The sequence below is a fragment of the Rhea pennata genome, chromosome 2 (genome assembly GCF_028389875.1).
Source record: "Rhea pennata isolate bPtePen1 chromosome 2, bPtePen1.pri, whole genome shotgun sequence".
NCBI lineage: Eukaryota > Metazoa > Chordata > Aves > Rheiformes > Rheidae > Rhea > Rhea pennata.
Window position 1 is genome coordinate 52,764,057 of NC_084664.1, and position 20,483 is coordinate 52,784,539.

The 20,483-nt window shown below is 40.5% G+C and overlaps 1 protein-coding gene across 1 annotated transcript in view; it reads left to right on the plus strand.

The window, feature by feature from the left end:
• The window catches only part of ITPRID1 (ITPR interacting domain containing 1), a 51,871-nt gene extending 39,707 nt beyond the window's left edge, over positions 1–12,164 (plus strand). The window contains 6 exon segments of the mRNA XM_062568486.1: positions 1,180–1,307; positions 2,158–2,269; positions 2,962–3,121; positions 3,124–3,308; positions 9,504–9,618; positions 11,980–12,164. Of these exon segments, the coding sequence (XP_062424470.1) occupies positions 1,180–1,307; positions 2,158–2,269; positions 2,962–3,121; positions 3,124–3,308; positions 9,504–9,618; positions 11,980–12,164 (885 nt within the window).
• Positions 12,165–20,483: the final 8,319 nt, after the last annotated feature.

Sequence of the window (20,483 nt, forward strand, 5' to 3'; positions counted from 1 at the left end):
CTGAGGGAGTATATTACCAGCAGGACCCACACGAGTCTAAAAGCATGCTGTTTCCCCTATCTGGAAATTACTCCAACCATCAGTCTCTGATTAGCCATTTTTGATGCTATCCAAAGGCTGTTAGAGCTAGATTTTTCATTTACTGTTAAGGGACCGTTTAATCTCTGGGTCACGCACACCAGCAGGATGCCTGACATAGTAGCTGGATTGAAATGGGGATTAAGAATGTAGTTTCTCAAATGAACTGAGGGCATCTTTTGCCCTTTCATTGAAGCTGGTGCCCCAGTTGGGATGGCTTCCTCATGTTTCAGGCTTTGGTAGAAATGAGAGGCAAATTCATGCATGCAAACATGACAAAACCATCAAAGCACATGGTTCCAAGGATTCAAAGAGATTGGGCATTTTCATTGCACATGTAGTTCTTGTTCCCTATCGATTACAGTGGTCAGCAGTGCAGTGCAGGTTTCTACCTTGTCTTCCCATGGCTTATGAAACCAAAGCCTTCCAACACAGGAACATCCCAAACATCTACTTGCATTGTAGATGTCTACTTTTGGATGAGAAAACTTACTTCCTTGCAGTACTTGGATGTACATCTGTTGTAGTAAATATCTGCATTTGGTTAGATGAATCCAAATCCAGCTTTCCAAGTGGTATCAGCTGAAAATGTATCAGTGTAATACTTAGCAGAACCCATTATATATTTTTTGTTCTTATAGTACTTATACATCCTCTTCTTTTTCTTTTCTGAAGGGGTTTCTAAATTCTAGTGGGCAGTTATTTAACCTATCTTTAATCAAGAACAACTGATTCTGCTCAAATATAAAGACTGATGCCACCATAATAGTATCAGAATTTGGTCCATTGTATCAGGTCTTTGATCAAAATCCTTTTCCTCTTCAGTGCCAAAAATGAGATTCTCCCTGACTTCAGTAGGGTCAGGACTTCATCTAAAATGATTTAAGAAAAAAAGATGATGACTGAGATGCATGTAATGCTCCCAGAGCAAACTCATGGGACATACCATCCGGACTTTCACAGCAGCTACTCACAGAGCCCTAGGTGTGCAGTTAAGAAAAGGACCCATGCCATTTGGGCCATCAGCTTCAAACACATCCAAACAGGGAAGTACTTATAGGGAAATAGTAAAGTATTGTATCTTCTTGCTTTTCTATATAGTGTACCATCCATGAAATAGAAATGATGAAGAGCTCCTGCCAACAGTTCCGGGTGAAGCTGGATGAGATTGAGCAGCACCTGACCGAACAGCAGGATCTGTTTTCCAGTGTTCTGCCAGACGAAGGAAGGTAATGAAAGCATGACACACTTACCTAAATCCAAAGTTAGCAACAGCAACAGCGGGGCATGCAATATGTCTAGTCACTTGTGTTACCACGATGTTCTTGGTCAGTAAGATGCAGTTGTGGGCATCCTGCAGGTGGAAGAGAAATTTATTTTAGTGTGATTTTCGCCCTGAAGAATAGCTTCCCTCTACACTGTTCAGGGCTACAAGCATTTTGAAGGGGCAGATAGCTCCACAGAGGTAGGCTAGATTGTTAGTATGAAATTGTTCCAGTAACAATTGTTTCAATTGTTTCAGTAGCAATAGGAATGCAGAAACAGTTCTCATATTGCTGGAGCTCACTACCACAAATGAATACAAGACTGGGGGGAGGAAGGCAAGTTGATCTTTGATCAGAATCTGTGGCAAATTGGTCCCTTTAAACCATGTTCTTAGTGCCCATGATTAATGGGGCAATGATGCAGGATAATTTGAACTAGCTCTTCATGGACTCAGCCCAAGTTTACAATGCTTTTTAAGACACCTCATATATTTAAAAGTTACTAGAGAGCTTCCAGTCTTGAACTGGCCTTAAAGTAGGACATTTATGCAGTCTTTGTGCTGGTAATAAATCAGAACTAATAAATTCACCCTGGCTCAAGTTGTTTCTGCAACTACAACAAGCTAAATCTTGCAATCAAAGGACCGGGAGTTGAATGGGCAGAGATCATTTTTCATTATTTTGTAAGCTATTCTGTGATCACAGATGAAAACAAGACAGTAACAGTGAGATAGATATGGATGTTATGCGAGGGCAGAGGAAAAGAAGGGTGTTTGCTGCTTGCATAATTGTGTTTTTGCTGCTGTCCTTGCAGAGAGGAAAGGAGACACCTGCAACTCTTAAGGCGAGCTGTTCGTCAGGAGGTTACAGAGCTGGAATTTCGGCTGAATGATCGAGCTTGCCAGGTCAGGGAGGGCATTCTCACGGTATGTTGCAGAAGCCGCTACTCTGTGGTCATGAGGAGAGAGTTTAAAGTCTATCCTGCTATTCAGTACTTGAAGTGTTAAGACTGAAATATATATGAACAAAACTTTCAGTACCAAAAAGAGGAAGTTTTCTGTCAATAGGTTTACAGTTTTTGTCTTGTGGTTACTGGTGTTGGCTCTCTTCTGTACCTACTCTCCACTTGTTGAGGAAAGGTAAGGAAATGATCATCAGGAGACTAGTTACTTGTCTTTGATTTTTTTCCCTGAGATGCTTGGGTTAGATGGGCAGAGAAAAAAGCAGCAGAGCACAAGAGTCCTCCAGGATCCTGGCTGTACCACAGTATCTCCTGCCGTCTTCTGTGAGAATCTCCTCCAGGAAGAATTAATTCTAATACCTAAATGATTCAAAGTGCTGGTCATACACTAGTGATTGAGGGTAAAGACTGAAACAACCACTGAAAGAAGTCCATTTGCAGATTTCCCTGTAGGCAGTTACTATCGATTTGAATAAAATGTTCTTTGGACTTTTCTCCTGCTTTTTATGGCAAAATCTCATTTAACAAATATTGCATATATTCTTTGGACCAAGAATAAGAAGCAGGCATGCTTCATATACTCTTGTGTATTCTGCTTGATTCCTTTTATTATATTTTTATTACTGCAATATGCTTTTCCTTCTATTTTCTCTGCAGCAGCTGGACCAATTACTAGTAGAACAATCCCATCTGTTTTCAGAGCTCGGACTCTCTGATTGGAAGGAAGAAAGAAATGACCAGAATAAACAAGCGTTTCCAGATGCTGCTGAAACTGTGCATCCTGGACTTGGGTGCTCAGAAATGGTATTCCAAAGAGCAGAAGCACAACAGCAGCAGGCTCTCTCCCTACTTTGCAGACAGGGACACCCATAATGCAGTTTCCTACCAAGACAATGCTTGAGCCAAATTCAGCTGAGTCTGACCCGCAGGAGATCTCCATCAGTAAAAAGAAAATAAAAGGACCTCCACAGCCAAAAATGGACTTTAAGGCCTTTATGCACAGTGTAAGAACCTGTTTTATTCTCACCCCCAAGGTTTTAAGTGGAAGGGATCACTGACCTGCAATGCAGTTATACTGTTACATATCTCACTGCCACTGCCAAGATCAGGAGCCTTTCCTGCTAAGCAATGTGCTCATCCTAAGGGATAGGATCTGTGTACCAGAAAGCTTTCAGTCTGCATAGACAAGTCAGGCAAATGCTGGGACAGGCCTGCTTTGATATGTCTCAGCAAGTTAGTGGCAATGGCTCAGATGCTCCAGAGAGAAAGGCATGTAAGTACCCGGATGGTAACATGGTATTTGCATGGCTTGCTTGAACCTTGGGCACAACTGCTTGGATAATTGATGTATTCACTCTTCTCTCCCAGTATGAAATTAGTAATTCATGTCTTCAGTTTGCAAAGCCAATTAGCAGGTTCTACAAGGGCAGTAAAAGCAGTGAAATGGAAGGTTTGTTGTTTTTCTGAAGAAATTTAAAGTCAGCATTTCTAACTGATCTGATCCAACAATGTAATCATAAAAAAGATGATCTGCCTTTCTGTATATAAAATATGTCTGAAAGACTATACTTTAATGATATCTTCAATCTAAAAGTGTGGCACATCCTGTAAATGACTGGTCATTCTCTTAAGTGAATGCTTAGGGTTAAATTCTGCACAAACGTCATGAAAATACTCCTGGACGGAATGCTCTTTAATGTAGTTTCATACCACTTTCCCAAGTTATGTTGGTATTATTGATACCATCAAGTGGAATCAGGTTTCTTAGCACACATTTCAAAGAATGAGAACACTTGCTAGTTAGGAATAAGGAATTAAAAATTTTCAATTCTTGTTTTGTGATCTTCTGCAACCATTTTTTTTCCCAAAACTCTTCTTGGTCATTCTTTCAGCAGACTAAAAAAATAATATTTTATTCCTTTTTCTTTTTCAGTTGAAGAAATCATTCCGAAATTCTTTAGGTAATGACTCAGCAGAAGGAAGAGACTGATGGTAGACAGACTGATGGATTTTGTTTTTAATAGCCATGGCAAAACATTTCATTATAGAATGTTCTGATCACAATAATATAATTTGCAATGAGGTAACTATCCAGAAAAGCAGGCATTTTTTAAAAGATGTTGCAAAGAGGGGAACCATGTATTTTGCTAAGGAGGTTACAGAACTTATTACGTTCCACTTGGCCATCACAATGGTTCTTCACAAAGTCATTTAAAAGAGAAGGAGAGAGGGCTTATTTTTTATGAAGAAACTTATGAACTTGCATTCAGACTAGGGAATGTCTCTGGAAGGTGTTACCCTTACAGCCTCTTATCTTAACATAGATCTTCAGCCAGTATTAATTGTCAAGCCCAAACTGCCTTGTATAGTTCTAAACACTTCAGCTTTTGTCTGATTGCTGAAACCCAATCTGCCTTTGACTAACTTTATAATGCCTGTGTCTGCTGTCAGTATCAAATCAGAAGCTCACTGACAGCTTATGAAATGTTAAGCACGTGCTATATTTAGTTAAACACAAAACTATGACTGTGAATAGTCTCCTTGTTGTCCTCTCCACTTTTGTATTTATTTTATGTAACTCTAATGAAAAAAGAAATGAATGAAATGAGACTAGAATTGCAAGATTTCCTACATTATAAACCTTGAACCCAAATCCTGGCTCATTTACTGAGGAGTGTGCAGAACCTGGATTCATGAAGAAAAAAAAAACTGAGAAAATACTTCTCTGATTTGGATTACAATAAAGAAAGTCAACTAGTCCATTTTCAAAGCAGTGCACTTTGTACTAATACTTTTAGTTTAGCACTTCCTGGATTGCGAGATGTCCTACCGGCTTGTTTGATAATGCTCTGGAGGTAACTTAGGTGTCATTTAGGCTTTGTTACTGCAAGTCACAGCTGTGTGAAGGTGCAAATAGAAGCAGCATTTGCACATGCAAGGAGAAAATGGAGTCAAACATGCAGAGCAGCCCTGAGGCTCCCTGCACCTCCATGTTTCCACAGATGTTCAGGGCAATAAAATGAGTGGGAGGAGATGGGAAAAACGGGAACTGACAAGATTCTCAACACCCCACTGGGCCATGAATTTTACTGGGTGAAATTTGCCCCTTCCTTGAGAGCCCTCATGGGATTTGTACACCACTTCCACGCTACTAAGTGTTTAAGAGTTTATACTTCAAGATTTGTAGTCGATTCCTTTGAAGCTGCTGAGATTAATTCCGACAATATCTCTAGGCAGAATAGACACAGGACTAAAACATCCTTTTTGTAACTTTTTGGTGGAACCAACAATAAATTTAGCTTAGTGTTTTCTCTCTCCACTGGCCTATGAGCAAATAAAAGCATCACTACAGGGTGACTGAAGGTGCGCTTGCAGATGTCGTACCTCGGTTTATAGAGGAAGACAGATAAAGACTGTGGTGAAGGATATAGAGTGATGCCAGTGGTGAATACTTGGAAGAAAGGACTGTTAAAATGTTTCCTTACCTCACCTACACAAAGGCTGTGATTCCTCCCATTGAAAAAAAAAAAAGTATTTTTACACTATCATTGCAACAGGCTGGATAAAAGTTCTGTAGTTGGTGTTTGGCTCTGTAATGTTAAAAATCACTGTGTGCCTGTATATGTCCATGTATAGAGACGGCAGTAGTGGCAGATGGCAGTTATTCTTAATTGGAAAGACCACGTGAGCCCTGTGGCACCTTTTGAACTCTACCATTTATATTTTCAACCAAGATTGAATTTCACTCTTACTAATAAAACTTTCCATGTTTGAATAGTCTTTAGATAATTGGTTTATGCAGCCCAGTTCCTCATTTCACTTAAATTATAAAATAATCTCATGCAAATTGTGCGGGAGATAGATAGGGTTTCCCCATATGCAACACTTAGACGTCCATAAATATATTGTTATTTTGAACTTGTTCGCATTTACGGCTAGATAACCTTTGAAGCAGTATATGTCATTTTAACAGTTAAGCTGTAATCTTGTAGCAAGAAAAATGTACTAAGCAATGGAAAAGTAAAAAATCTTTTGACTACTCCTTGAGCACAAGTGATATTTTGCCTCCTTCAAGTGTGTTATAAGGATGGACTGAGCCTATAATACTGTTATTGAAGGTGAGAGAGAGAAGAAAACATGCCAATTTTGTGATCAAGGAAGTTTGGGATAGTACTGGTAAGCATAAGAATTTGGCTGCTACCCAATTTCCTTCTACTTGTAGTATGACCAGCCTTTTAAACTCTAGCATTTATTTTACTTTAGGACAATCATAAGTAAATACACTGGGGAATCTTAGCGATAACTCCATAGAATTAATGAAATAATAATGTATCTGATGATTGAGTATCCCGTGTCATCATTGCTCTACTTTAGCTAGAACCATACAGATTAGCTTGCAAGGCAGCAGCCATATCTTGTGGGGAGGGGGAGGCTGCGTTGCTTAGCACTAGGCAGTTTGCAGATTTGAAATCTGCTGAAAATTGATCTTGCAACATCAACATTGTGGGACTTCTTAAAAAAAAAAAAAAGTAGGAGGATGAATTGTGATATTTTTGCTAGAAAATGTAGAAATTGCATTTGCTTTTGTTCATCATAGTTCTGTAGCAATTTGTGTCACTTGGATTTTACTTCTTTTGTTGTTGTCTTTTGCCTTCATTGTCTTTCCCTGATGCCCAATAAATCTTTAAACCCTGAAGCTAAAAGAGGCTGCATTGTGCAGCAGCTTTAATATTGATTTTGCTAGAGAGTATAAAATCCAGAGAGATAATAAGGAAATCCATCTAAGGTACCCTGCCAAGGGTTCCCATTAGTTGCTTTACCAGGCATCAATTCAAAAAACCCTCGAGAGCAGCACATGAATAAACATCAGAGCCTCTCTGGAATGTTAATGCATCAGTCACCTAATTGTCAATGCTGCCAACAGACTCCAAGAAAAGTAGTATCTTGGGATTTCAGCCCCTTCAAACTCTAGTCCAAAGTAGATTTGATATTGGCTTAGAAGAAGGCATTCTAGTACATGGCATCGATGTGCCCTCGATCAGTCCCAGGACTTCGCCTATGCAGGACTGGAATCTGTGTTTGAAAAAAAAAAGTCACATATCTTGGTCTCAAACGATGAGAATAAGTTGGTCATGAACTGTAAGACAGGAATGACTTTCTTCCAGGGCTGTCAGTTCGCCTGTGTGTCAGCAACCCTAGGTTTTATTCTTGATTCTACCACATACTTTCCATGTGGCCAAGACAATTTTTTTAACCCCATGGGGACCCTCATTCATGGCACAGCTTCTTTATTTCTTTCTTTCTCTCTTATCTAATGAGAGTTTAAATTCCTTGCAGAGAAGTTATTCTCTTGTAATACGTTCATATAGCCCCTGGTACAACAGGAGCCAAATATCAGTTGGGACCTCTGCTTGCTACTGTGATAATAATTTTATGAGCAGCCTTTCATTAAGATCCATTGCTACTTAAGAAACAGCTGCAGTGTCAGTTTATAAGGCTGTTCACTGTTTTAACTCCCTCTAGCTTCAGAAACAAGGCTTTGATCTTCCCCATAGAAGTAGATGTGGGTAAAAGAGGCTGAAGCATGAACAAAAATGCATTTTTCCTATCAAATGGGAAACCTCAGAATTAGAACATTTGAGGTCATGAAACAATGCTATCCTCATGTCACTGGAGAGATGCATTAGAATTCATCCATCTTCATTTCTTGCTTTTCCACTGTCTTTCAATGGGCACATCACTCACACAATTAGCACAGATCGAAGCTAGGAAGAGAGACACAGGTGTGTCCCATTGTGGCTATTCAACCTGAATATGGGAAACATCTATTATCATGACAAATAATGCAGAATCTGACAGCATTTTCCTGACATTACATTTTTCCCATTAAAATACAAAAGAAGCCTGTTAGTACATTACTGTTTATTGCTAATGACAGTCACAGAAGAAGTGAGGAGTCAAAAAGCCTGAGAGACAGAAGGTCTATGAGCTAAGGAAGATGTTTTCCATCTTTCATCGTGAGGGAGCCTGAGGATCCCCAAGGCCCAACCTGAAGATGTTGCCACAACACATGCTCCTTGCCTGCTGCAGGTTCACATAGCTGGGAATTTCTGACCCTGTCACCTGCAAAAGGCTTCTGCAAATACACAGACAGGGAAAATATCCCCCTCCCCAACACACACACACCACTTTTTGTGCCCTCTGCTTAGCCAGCTGCCTCCAGGAATGTCTATAATAAGTATTTAGTAGAGCAACTTTAGGTAAAGCAAGCAGCTGCCTAGGATGACAGGCTGCCAGGGGTCCCAAAAGGGGCAGAATGAGGGGCCTGTATTCCAGAGGGATGGTGAAGAAGATGACTGCTGCCACCACCCCAAGATTCCCATACCCCATTCCATTTCACTGTACAAATTTTGGGGAAAATTTGGGGAAATTGCTTTACATCAGTTCCCAACTGGTGAAACAAGGACAGTAATATACACCTTTCTCAATAAATGGAGCTTCCATTTTCTGGAAAAAAAGGTCAGCAGTTAGGCATTATCTTGCTGGTGATTTAGTATTTTAAAGGTTGCCTGGAATTTCCAGAGTCTTTTTAAACTCCCAGCCTGGAGAGAAATTACAGGGAGAAGAGAAGAGTTACAGTCACTTAAAAAAGAAAAAAAATCTAATTACTTGAAAACTGGAATCTGCTGTATTAGTGACATTTCTGCAAGTCTGTAATGCTCTGCATAGGAGCTCCAGTGTCCTTGATTTTTGATCTACGAGGAATAGCAATTATTCACAGTATCAGGAGAGCTGTTCCAAATCTAAAGTTTTTCTAATCAAAATAGAACATGTTGGAATCAGAGTAGCTGTGTCTGTTGGTGTTCTTGTCCCATTTAACAAAGAGATGGAACCAAAGGCACTTGAGTGACCCCAAACTAGGCCACGCCAGGCAAATGTAAGGCAAGCTCACACTCACCTTCCAGACAAGCCTATCCTTCCTTGGGCTTGTATTTCCACATCAAATAACCCATGGAGGAGTGTGTGCATGTGTGTATGTGTGTGTATTTGTACGTCTAGCTGGTCCCTAAGAAGTCTCATTATGGATGATGATGCAACAGCTTGGCGATGTCAGCTGCCTGCACCCAGCTGCTGCCTAGCAAGCTCGTCACATTCTGCCCTCGGAGATGTGCACAGTGAAGTGACCTGTGTCACTGCAGGTGGCAGCTGTGCTGACTGCCACCAGGCAAGAGATGAGTGAGGAGGCTTATGAGAAACATTTGGGAAAAGCTGTAGATGGGGACAACCGGCAGCATCAGGGTACTAGCAGACCAGGTATAATGAAAAGGAGAGACCTGAAATTAGAGAGAGGACGGATGAAGCAGAAGTCAGCATATGTAACCCATCCATTTAATGGTGGCCAGAAGGCTTGGGCCAGCACATAGGGTTCCTTTGGTGAAATAATTAGGTTGCCTCAGCCCTCTGCCAGAAACCTGAGGAAATAAATTCACTTGGTGCTCTTCCAAGAGACACTTTTAAGAACTTGAGGACCCCACAGAAGCAAAGAGGATAAAGATCACAGTCATATTAAGACATAGCACAGAAGAATAGTCTGTACAAGGCTATCTGGGCACTTGTTATAGCACCCAGTGGTTAAGGATATAAGAAATACTCTACAGACCATCTGAAATAAGACTCCAGCTTTGACAGAGGAACTAAGAAATATTTTTAGGGAAAGCCTGGCCAATTTTTTTGCGGTTTGTTCTCCTCATATGTCCACAGCAGCCATAATTTTTGAACATAGATTTTATATATTTCTGCCTATTCCCATGAGTACCTACTAATATAGAATTACAGAAATATGGATTGGAAGGGACCTCTCGAGGTCATCTAATCCAATATCCCACTCAGAGAGGAACTATCCTGCCTTCTTGTCCACTCACATGTCTAATCCCTTCTGTACCTACCTATTATGTGCTTCCACTATGTACTGTGCAAACAGGTGCCAGAAATTCACAAAAGCCAGAAAATCACTTTCTGTACACAAGTATTTTTTTTTATTCATTTTAAACTCTCCTACTCTTGATGAATGGCCCCTAATTCTAGAACTACAGGATATGGTGCATAAGAGTTCTGCTTTCACCTTATCCACTGCTTTTGTGATTCTGTAGACTCTGAGGAACTCAGCCTCTCCTATCTGAACAGACCCTGCCCTTTTGGTTTCCTCTCTAGACATTTCCTTCATCCCCTTAATCTTTTCCACCCAAATCTAGCTGGATCCTAGCAACAAGGTTTCCATATTTCTTTCTGAAATTGTAACAGATTCCAGCAAGTATTATCTCTGGTCCCATTTACAAAGTCGGCTTCATTAGGGCTACTCATTTCTGCTGCTATTCTTCAATCTCACAGCAAAGAGTTGAGTCTGTAGCTGTATCTCTTCCATTAGAAATTCCCTAAGAAAAGAGAGCCAAGAATTCTTGCGAATTTTGAGTAGACTTGTCATAACTTGTAAACAAATACTCTGCCTCTTTATTCTAAGCCTTTTCTCAAAGTTCAGTCCTTGCCATATCCAAACTTTTACTCAATTATAACTATTTCACTAGCATAGTGAAATAGACTAGAGGTGTTATAGAGAACCTATAGTCTCTTCTTATCCAAGTCAACAAAAACTCCATGGAGGAAGAGAGGTTGATGGCCACAGCTGACGAACGGTTTAGAACTAGAATGAAGGCAAGAGGAAGAGAGAGAAGTGCAGTGAGGACTGAGGAGAAAAGCAGCAAGAGAAATGATGAGTTACAAATAGGGGTGGCTGCAGAATAGCTATCTGGAAAGGGGGTCCTCTCCTTTCTGAGAAAGGATCTGCAAGGAAGGCAGGGAAGGTCATAGCACATTGCTTTCCCACCTAATACGTCTATGGAAAAGGAGACACCTATCTATGGCAGAGAAAATCCAGCACTGGACATCAGCGAAGTGTCTGGTCAGAATAAATTTGCAGGTCCTGGCTAGGACCTTGAAGTAGATAAGCAATTTTTCCTGTGTGCTGCGTGACTGTGCAGACACTTTTCTGTTACTGTTTTTCCCATGGTTTATTGTTTTACTCCTTCTTTACTCTTTTATTCTTTACTTCTGCTATGGGAGCTCCGTTCATTTTATACTATATCATCTCAGATTCAGTCTTTTGTGTGCTCTGTATTGTATCCAACATGCCAGGTAAGGCTTGAGAGCCTGCAAGGAGAACCTCAGAGAGTCTCCGTGGAAATATTTAAACAAGGGGATGCATTGGTCTTTTGCTAAGAAGCTAACAGTGTGAAATCACAGCAAATTCAATACAAGGGGGATAATGTTAACACAGTTAAGCATGAATTTAGGCATGTCATTGTTAATCCCTAGATTAACAAGAGGGAAGGAAATGTGTCAAAATAATAAAGTTCCTATTAAAAAGGCTGTAGAGACAGACACTGATTCATAGTTAGCAGCAAAAGATGACAGAACGTCAGTGAAGCGTGAGCCGTCATCTGGCAACATTCTGTTTGCAGAAACCAGCCGAGTTAGGGACTTATGTCAGACTTTCTGGGGATTTCCAGACTCTGAAAAAAAGAAATAAGGAAGGCAAATTTGAGAAAAAATCTTCAGTTTAATTTGGGGTCTCTGGGAGTTTCTTCTATTGCATTAGATTATTGTTCTCTTTGTCCACAGTTGGAAGTCAGGATCCAGCAGGGGAGACATACAAACTGTATGAAGTTATTGTCCCAGTCACTAATGCACTTTGTAGGAATAAAGGTACGTCCTTGGATCCCACAAGGAAGGAGAATAAGGAGACAGGTAGAAACTCCAAAAGTCTAAGAGAGCTGGAAGGATTCAGGGGCTATGTGAAAGCATAGGGCTTCTCGGGCACTAACTCCACGCTGCTGATTTCATTTATCAGCTAATAGCAAATAAAAGAGCAAATGACGTTCTGCTTAATTTGTTTCTTTATGGTTGTTAGCGGTTATGCTCTCCAGAGACAAAAAGAGAGTCTTGGGGCTGTTTTTTAAAGATGAACTGGGACAATCCAGGCGCCCCTCCGGGGGTGTTATGGCGAGAGCAGTGTTACAGCCCAACCCAGCAGAAGGCAGCTGCTGATCAACGCCAGCACCTTGGCTCTGTCTGACTTCTGGATGTCATTCTCGGCACTAACAAGAGCTCAGAAATCATTAAAAGAGGGAGGAAAAAAAGGTTGTTTATTTTAATTGCCTTACCATTTTTGAGCCTAGTTCAAGATTATTTTTACAAGCAGAAGTTCTAGAAACTTAGCTGGATGTATCTTTCTACATCTTATTAGAAAAGTAGGCAATATACAACGGTACCTGTGTTTGGGAATAATGACGAAAAGATAAAATTAAAGAGGAATTCATCTCTATTTGATATCATTTATGAAATATCTGCTCGATATCCTCTGAAGTTGCCTCTTCCCATCATTCAATAACAAAGAATCCTGTCAAATATCCTAGAAGCCATCTTACTTCTTTTTCTCTGCAGCTGTGTTCAAATCTGCCTGTACTCTTTAAAGAAAGGTTGAAGTGTGTGTTGGTGTTTTGAGGTATAAACTTGATATCTAATTATTTTATAGCTTCGGTTCTCAATTATAACACTCCAAGAGAAACACAGCAAGGATAAAGATTAATTACTTTTAATGTTGTTTCATATTTGTTACGCTGGAGATAATGCTTGTTTTAAGTAAGTGGAAACAGGTGTGTAGCAATTGATTAAATTAAATTAAACAAGCAAATAGGGAATGAAATGCACATGGCTATTTTCAAGGAGAGATATTGTAAACACTAATTAAGCAGCTGGAAATCAATAACTACACAAAACTGTTCCCTCTCCCCAATTTTATGACATGAAGAAAATAACACACAGCCCTCCTGTTCTCAATTATGACATTGTTATTTATACCGAGCCGAGGTGTAAATAAGAGGTATCCATAACCAGCCTGGCCATGTCATCATGGATGCACACAGTCGGCTCTTTTTAACCAAATCAGAAAGCTGAGCTTTTTTAAAACTGGACCCTAACGAATCCTGTAGATGACCAAGAAGGTTTCAGGATGATGTAGCATCACTTTCACATCATCTATGGAATCCCAAAAGAGAGAGTGACTTGTCAAAAGTCAATCATTTTCAGAACTAATTAGCAAAAAATAATCCTCCATTCTCCTTCTGATTAAAATTAAGTCCTTTTACATGAAATGAGGGATGGTAGGTACCTTTTTCAGTGCTATATCACCATGCAAGACTACGGTGAATTTTGTGTTTACATGAATTTGAAAGACTTAACAAGGGGAAAAATAGATCTGCAATATTCTCAAGAGGCTTCAGTACTTATTTACTTATTTCTGCTCTTACAGAGTCCCTATTTGCTCCCTGCAGAAGCACAGATAGGGTCTTGAATTTTGGAACGAAACTGCTTTTGATTGCTTTTTAGTATTATTACTAGTAGGCATCTACGTATCTAAGGTAGAACAAGAAGCTGCTTTCACATCTGTCTCATGCAGTCCTGCACAGGGCTGGTTATGAGTCCAAGGGCACTTGGTGTTTACAAGGCCATTGGGTCTGCATTCTCAAAGAAGTTAAGCTCAACACTATATCATTGGTATATATTTTTTTCCTCATGGGGTTGATTTTCCAAATCTCTCCATAATGGTTAAAGAATGGCTTTTGCAAATGCCACCCAATGGAGCAAAGCCTGTGCAGGCTGAGAAGGAGGAGCAGGTCCTGTTCTTCAGGAACCAGTGGCCAGCCATGCAAAAAGAAAGAAAGAAAGAAAGGGAATATGTGGAGAAGAGAGAGGAGCAGTGAATTCTTTTTGTCTGTTTGGGCCCATGGATATGTGAGTGAAACAGATTCAACCTCTACTCCCATTCTCACCACCACTGATCCCAAACTGAGCTGAGATGTCTCCATAGAGGGATAGGGGCACAGTGTGTCCCAAGGCCTGGGATGTAAGCTGTCTGGATGGATGAAGCTGTCCCACTTTCCAGGAAAAATTAAAAATTAATTGGCACAATGGCTGGACCATGCCTGCCTTTCCCTTCCCCCGTGGCTCCTCCAGCATCACCCCTCCTCACTGCTATAGGTGGAGGGGTCAGAGGGGCAGTGGAGGGAACAGGATCTCCTCTCACCTGGTTTTACAGGTGCTCAGCTGCAACTTTGGTTCTGAGTTGTAAGTACATTCATAGGTCTGGCCTCTAGAAAACAGGCCATTACTCATCAGTGCCAGTAGAAAAGTGGGTTTACTTACCTGTGGAGGATTTGCAGTTGGGACCCACAATGCTACTTTCACAGGGTCATGATTTGGTCCTCCCACCACTTCCACCTTACATGTAGGAGCAATTGTGAAAGTGGCCACAGAAGGTGGGCATCTGCTGCTGCTCTCCCACAAAATCCTCATGAATGGATCAGAATTCATGTAATTGGAGGAGAGTTCAATGCAATTCAACTTGCTTTCAAAACCTACTTGCTGGAAGAACTGAACACCCTTTCTATCATGTTTTCTGTTAATAATTTCCTGGCTCTGCTGAACAAAAAGCAAGCCCTCTGTGGTCTCACGGGACTATTATTAAACAGAAGCAGCGTGCTTTTATCTCTATAAAATTTCCTGATATTAGCAGTTTTTGTTCTGATATTTCATTACTGATAAGCAGGAAACCTACCAAACAATGAGCATTTAATTAAACTACTGGCAAATAGACACTTGGTGGTTGGAGAGTGCTTAAAATGAAGCAATTTTGTTATGTAACTGAAATATATATTGACCATTGAATACCAGCTCCACAAAAGCTCCTCTCTATGAGGAACCTCTTTATTTACTCTGGCATTATTCTCTTCATGTCACCTAAATGGTCACTTTTCACTGTGAATATTACTTCAAAAAAACCCATATTCCCACAAAGTACACAATACCTTGCAGGACAAAATAATAGCACTGGCATTGAATATGTGCATGATTACCCTAAGAGGAAGAAAAATTTCCCAATTCATCCTGATGACGTCAAAACTCTATGCACAAAGCTGAAAATATATTGCATTAGTTGATAAAACTGAGCACATTTTGTGTGTATTGTGAGCACATCCTCACTCTAATGCCTACCTCATTAGAAACAGAATTTGTCTTTCTGAGACAACAGAGAGTTCCATCTCCTGAGGTCCAAATCCCATTGGATTCTCTTCTGGGAAAATTTTTGTTTTTTATGTTGCTTTGGGAAATTAACTTTGGTCCATCTTGGCCCCCTAAGCTAGTGGGAGTTTTGCCTTGGATTGCAGTAAAATTAGGATTTTGTGTACTCTATAGTAACTGAATCAGAAACTGTAGGAGCACAATCTTCCTTTTGCCCTGCTAATAAGCTTAACACCTTGCTAGGAACAAGCTTCTTTGGAAAAGGACTCTGTGCAAGTATTTACACAAATCCCACATGAAGCAGAGCTTATACGACTCCGATGAATGAAACATAATGTGCCCATGCTGGGCCCTGTGTTCAGCAGCTTGCTGCCAAACCTTCAGCTGGGCTCAGCTCTACTGACAGCATATAAAGAATGTATAAAATGCTAAAGACCAACACACCTTTGTAATACTTGAACTGTGATTTTAAAATCCAGGCACTGAATTAAGGGTAATTACAGGCGTGTTTCTAATGGAAGCAAAGCTGCTTCTACAAATCCCATGCAGCATGGGGTCTTTGGGTTTTTTTTCTCTCTTTTAAATATTTTTAAATATCTCAATTGTACAATGGGTTGTAATGAAACACATTATTGTGGGCAGAGGATGCTATCTTGCTCCTAATAATATGTAATAATTTGCTTAGCAATAGGAACCATGCGAGAACTATTACAACACTTTTTTTCCCCTTCATTTCAAAATGCTGGCTGAACTGGATTGTAAATCTGAAAGCTGAAGGATATGGACAAAGATATTGGAAAAAGTACTGCACATTTGCAGCAACTGTTCATTTTTTGATAGTAGTATCTATAGCAGGGACACAGTGTCTTATATTGCCAGAAATAGTATTCAGGCCAACTTTAATACCTGTCACAAGCACCGTACTGGTAATTGCATTTGAATGCAGCACTGGCTGGCATATGGGTCTATTACCCTTGATGGCGGTCTCGGACTGGCATATTTTGCTTCTATCCTGCTGTTAGCACCACTGTTGAGGAGCAGATGTGACAACAGTTCTCCTTCTGTGTATGACATCCTCTCTGCAGTGCCTTATGATGGCAAACTTCAGCCTAAAGCTCCCATCACATCTGGTGGCGTGTCTGATGGGAAGAAAGTAAAGGCCAGAACTGTATTAACCATCCTGTACAATCCAGGACAAGACACAGCCCTGCCCCATCTGCAAGACCAGACAGGTGACAGTCTGCTGCAAAGAAATCCTTTTGCTCGGCAGGAGGTTGGAGCGTTCTCTCCATGCCACCTTCTCGCAGCAATGCAGCAGAGAAATGCTTTGCAGGGGGCTTTAGAGCAAGCTGTTATGGACAGAAGCACTCAGTAAGACAGCCATAAGCGAACTGGGTCTTGCTTCATTGGTCAACAGCATGCAAAGCTCTTTTGTATCTTTATTATACCACTTTAACTGAGCAAGTAAAAACCCTTTGTTAAAAATTCCTCAGCTCTAAGAATGATAATATTCATAGCATACATATATACATACATATGTGTGCGTGTGTGTATATATATGTATGTATGTATACTGTAGGCACCAAAAAACTCACAAAAACAACTGTTCTCCTCAAAAGGATAGTCTCATGATAACAAACCTGCTGTTCTAACCCTGTCATCACACAATATCCATATTAGGTTCAACAAAATCTCCTTCTAGCTCACCATCCTGTCCTGGCGAGCCATAGCAAATGCGCTGTGATATGTGTAAGAGCAGGGCAAGCAGGAAGTGTTATTTCTACTGAATATCCCCCCAACCCCATGGCAACTATTATTTCCATTAAGGACAATCAGAGTTTAGATAGACCTGATCCTCTATATCCGTCCGCTAAATCTTGCCTTATATGCCTTTATTTCCACAGCACCACAGGGATGTACTACATTTTCCAAAGACATATAAAAGTCCAGTTAGTGTAATGTCAGTAAAATGTGAACCCTCATGGATTTACAGGCTGGCATCTCACACCAGAAAGTTTCTCCTTGCAGACAGTTGTGTTTATGTGGGCAGTGGGCCTCTGACTGGACCAGCCAGTTGACCAAGTAAGGGCTTACATTAATATTAGTCAGTGATGATATCCAGAATAAAGTGGCAGAGCTGTGGCATGGAGAACTCTACTTCCTCCAGCCCTCATCCTCTGTCTCCACCTAGCCAGCATCAATTAATCTATTACAGTTTCTCATTTACTGAATTTTTCAGGATTGTAAGTAAAAGTACTGAAAACTAGATTTATATTTTTCTTTGTCAGGCCAAAGGAAAAATTCTCAGACTATTACAAAAGCTAATGTTTTTATCACCTCCTGCAGAGATGAAGAGCTCAGAATTGCCTGGGATGCAACTTCCAGCTTTGAGACAGATGATTGATGATTGATTGACAAGTCATCATCTCTGACCAGGTCCCCCCTTGTGAACTGAGCTAGCTACGAAACTGCCTTTGCCAGTAAAAATGGATTATTTTCAGCACAAATATAAGCTCTCAATATGCTTCTGTGAAATTACTAGCAAAGGGTCGATGGTACTGCTGTAATGCAAAGAATAAAAGATTAGTAGAGTTTTCAAGATACTTGCAACAAACTGAAAAAAATCCAAGTGACAAAGTGTCTAATGTCCTTAAATTTCTTTCAAAGCACGCCTGTGTAGAATGCTCTGTTCCTTGCTCCTTTGTTTCGTGGCCTGGATTGAAAGTCTTGTGGTCTGGTTTCTATCCTCTTTTAATGCAATGTTTCCTGGATAAGGCATGCTGAAATAGCCTTATCAGGAGGGTTCACAAACACAAGGGCTCAGACAACCTTCTTTCTCTGCTGTCCTACCATTAGGCACAGAGAGGCCCAGGACATTGGAGTTTGCTAATGTGTTTCTGCCTCTAGTTTAGGAGATGAGCAGATGCTGTAGATGCTGAGGTTTCTTGCAATCAATCATGCATGTAATTTCCAGTCAGGTAAGCAGTCTTCTTCCTAGGCTTACAGTCTAGTAAAATAACACAGCCAACGTGGAGGGCATTAGGAAGAAGAACAAACTCAGAAGTCTTTTATAAGCTGTTTATATTTTAAGGTATAAGTGCAAAAGGGCTGTGCTGTTATCTGAAAATATAATGCTCAGATGCATAGTTGGGAAATGCTATGATCTTGCTAAGTCTATGCTGTTTTACCAGAAAAACCCTCTGCATCTATGCAAGGGAAAAAGTGATGCAGCATGTACTGAACTAGAGCAAGAAATTAGTAGGGAGGGTGAGGAATAGCAGTGGCTGCTCCAGGAAGAGAAACCAACATGACAAATCTAAACCCTCTGGGAGAGGAAGGAGAGAAACTTCTGACACAAAGAGCAACCAGGGTATTGCTCTCAGCTCCAGCCCCCGCCTTGACTCCACACTGCATATGAGCTGCGCATTTAAGGAGGTGTACAAGTTACATGGGCCAGAAGTCATCTGCTATTGCTTTGTCCCAAGTCTCTCTGGAATACAATTTTCTATTACCATCTGCCATTTACTGGGTTTTTACATCTGTCTTTCCCTAAGTGCAAGCCCCAAACCCTCCTGAAGCAAGGATCAACGCAAACCATGCAACAGAGTCTTTAAAACAGCTCCGAACTAGAGAACTTTTCTGCCTCATTTAAAGCCATGTCTTGTTCTTTCTTTGCTTTCTCCAGCTTTACCCTTCCTGGAATAAGCAAGAACACTCAGCTGTAGATGAGATACAGCAGAAAATCCTAAAGTTATCTGTCTAAACATAGATGCACAGGCTAATTTACAGCCATTTGCGTGACAACTTAAAATGACTTCCCTTTTCCTCAGCATTGCACAAGAAGCTTGGTATGACCCTCTGCCTTTGACGTAGGAACTCCCTTTACCACTCTGTATGGGGTTATTCTCTCACAGTGTTCTGGGTCTCCCTCATAGTCCTCCTAGCATTCGCAGGGGCAGCAGGGAGAATGTCTGCATGGGCCATCTGTCACAGTAGATACGAATCTCAGACTCTTTTGGGCCCTAGAGACTGCTTTGGCCTCAAAGGTTTCACTCAGCAGTACAGCAAACACAGATGGTTTCCCTCTTGGACCTGAGACAAACATGCTGTCTTCTAGGACGTGGCAACAATTCGCCTAATATAAGGCTGATTTTAATAATCTTGAGCTAGCTATAAGTTCAGGTCTGTGATAAGTGCAACCTATATGCCTTATATGCACTTCCTTTATCTACAAGGGAAAATGCAGATGTTTATAATGATTTGTCTGCAAAGTTAGGCATGTTGAGCACACATTTCAATAATCTATTTCATTTTTGACTTCCTCAGCTAAAAGGGAAACCACCTAAGATAAATGTTAACCCTGCATTATGCAATTTATTTGATAAAATACAACACTGTGCATTGATCTATTGATCAACCTACGCTGGCTGCAAAGTAACTTATTAAATCAACCACAGTCTGTTTTATACTTATGACAACATTTATACAGTAACTAAATAAATAAATGTGTCCTTGCAAGATACAGTTCCTAAATTGTTCAAAGTAACTTTGGACATGTGCTTGTATGCAGAGGCTCAGAAGTTAACATACTTCTGGACCAAACTTTCTACACAGTGCAGTACACTTTCGCACAGAAATAAACAGCACAGGATGGAGCTATGCTTGAGCACATCAGGAGGGGGCTGGGCCTGGGGTTGCTTATCCAGAGGGAGTATTAACTTTGATATAATGAAGGGTTGCTGCATAGAGGAGGCATTTGAATCTAGATCACTAGTGTTTTATAAATGCTTAAGACCTGTTAAAATGAAACTTCGCTTATCAGTACCTCCTATTTCATCTATAAAGTGTACCAAGGGTTCAAAGTGGAATCTGAGCAAATTGTAACACAAGTAAATGAATATGAAACCCCACACAGCTACATCTCCCCTTGTGATTTGGATCATATGTTACTTTTTCATGCCTTTCCTAACCTTCTGCAGTAGCTCTGGGCTATGTGAAAGTGACAACACAGCATCTATAGAAGAGTGGACCTCCTGGCAGGGATA